This window comes from Propithecus coquereli, unplaced genomic scaffold (genome assembly GCF_000956105.1).
Source record: "Propithecus coquereli isolate 6110/MARCELLA unplaced genomic scaffold, Pcoq_1.0 Scaffold328, whole genome shotgun sequence".
Lineage (NCBI taxonomy): Eukaryota > Metazoa > Chordata > Mammalia > Primates > Indriidae > Propithecus > Propithecus coquereli.
Genome location: NW_012148930.1, coordinates 3173310 through 3175363, shown reverse-complemented (window position 1 = coordinate 3175363; position 2054 = coordinate 3173310). Strand labels below are relative to the sequence as shown.

At 37.5% G+C, this 2054-nt stretch overlaps 1 protein-coding gene across 2 annotated transcripts in view; it reads left to right on the top strand.

Moving 5' to 3' along the window:
* LOC105815321 (complement factor H-like) overlaps window positions 1–1428 on the top strand; it is a 103243-nt gene extending 101815 nt beyond the window's left edge. Inside the window, exons 21-22 of one of the 2 annotated variants that reach the window (XM_012650470.1) lie at window positions 22–62; window positions 821–1428. In XM_012650470.1, the coding sequence (XP_012505924.1) occupies window positions 22–62; window positions 821–1047 (268 nt within the window). In that variant the 3' untranslated portion in view covers window positions 1048–1428. The remainder of the gene's footprint in view (window positions 1–21; window positions 63–820) is intronic. The other variant, XM_012650469.1, reaches the window with a different exon arrangement.
* Window positions 1429–2054: the final 626 nt, after the last annotated feature.

Here is a 2054-nt window from a genome sequence, read left to right as displayed (position 1 = left end):
TCAGGGTAACAGGCAAATAACATGTAGAAATGGACAGTGGTCAGAACCACCAAAATGCTTAGGTAAGTACTTTAATATTCCCATGGATCCTGGAAAAGTCAGTGTATAACATTTTGTTATTGATAATAGAATTTTCAGAGACAAACACACAACCATTCTGCTGAATGCTTGCCTGCCAAATGTTTATACGTGAGAAAATGAGAAAGTATAGTTTGGAAAATACTTTTTAATGTTTTTATATTTTATTTTCACACGTTTCGTTGACAATTAAAAATTATATTTATTCATAGTGTAGGATGTGATGATTCTATATATTTATAATGCAATAATTACCACAATCAAATTAATTAACACCTTCACATCACCTGTAGTTACTATTGTGTATGCATGTGTACCTGTGTGTGTGTGTGTGTGTGTGTTTGTGTTGTAAGGACACTTAAAATCTGCTCTCTTACCAAATTTCACGTAAAAAATACAGTATTATTAACTATAGATGTCATGCTCTATATTATATCCCCAGATCTTTTTCCTCTTATAACTGAAGGTTTGTACCATTTGAGCAACACCTTAGTTCAATGAAAACAGCAATGACAGGTTCTAAAATGCAAGGCTCTTAATATAACTGATGTTGTGAATCTTTGATGATCATATCCAGCTATCAGCACACATTAAACATAGTACCTAGTTTACATGTCATTTACCATTTCAACTTTTAGATGATGTTTTTACAGAGTTGGTTTGGAAAGGGTTTTGAGAAAGAATTCCTGAACCATTATACAGCACTACTAAATGTTTTATGTTCATTTTTTTCTACTTTCAGAAGCGTGTGTAATATCAGAAGAAATCATGGAAAAACATAACATAACCTTCAGGTGGAGAGAAAGTCAAAAGCTTTATTCCCAAGCAGGTGAAAGTGTTGAATTTATGTGTAAATCCAGGTATCGTGCCACAGCAACATCTCCGCCATTTCGAACCAAGTGCCAGGATGGAAAACTGGCGTATCCCAGTTGTGAAAAAGACATGACTGATTATTACTGGGGTTATTAAAATGCACACCTTTATTAAGAAATTTAGCTATTAATCCAGTTTCCACTTTTATATTTCAAGTATTGTTAAACTCATTTTTATTCATAAATAAGATTTTTTGGTAATTTGTGATGATGTAATTATAATCCGAGACCAGTGCCTCACTTCTTAAAAGCAGCACATTAAAACTTGGCAAGTCAAAGTGCTGTGTGTCCAATTTACAAAATATCTATGGTCAGAAATTAGATGCAATTATATCACAGTCCATTTTTATGTCACTTTCCTAAATATCTCAATGCTTTCTATGTAGCTTCTGAGGCTCTCTGTTTCACAGTAACGGAGAAGATTCTGTCTCTACCTTTAAAATTGTATCACCTCACAAACCTGTAAAAACCAACCTAAGTCATACCTTATATTAGTAATAAGATATAAATCATTACTCCTTATTATTAATTTACAAAAATGATGAAATGTGTAAACTTTCATGAAATGTCAATCTAGCACACATAAAGCAAACTAATCATAAAGAGAAATTAAAGTTTAATTGAGAGAGAGAGTTCAAGATGGTGGAGGAGAAAAGCCGCCAGCCAGAGTATCTCTGCAAAAAAGACCCATTTTAGAAGAAAGTAAAAAAAAAAAACCAGCAGAAAAACATAGATCAGATGAGGGTCGGAAGGAAGGGTGCCTGAAACTACAGGAGACTCCATGGGAAGACATTGCGGAGCAGAACTGGAAGGAGAAAGGCGTCGGCAGGGGCCAACCCCAAGAGGCTTGGAGACCAGTGACAAGGGCAAGTGGAGCAGTTAACTTTCCCCTCCCTTGCACCTCGGACTGTGGATGGGCTCCTGAGCAGTTGGAGAGACCTGTCAACACCAGCCCAGAGACGGCTGCCGCCAGTGAGCAGTGGCCTCTTACGGACACGGCGCCAGGCTCCCAGCTCCCTTGGGGCACTTCCCTGTGCACAGACCCAAGCCTATCGGCAGACGCCATATTACTCCATTCTCTCCTTCCCCTTCCCTACCCGTGGG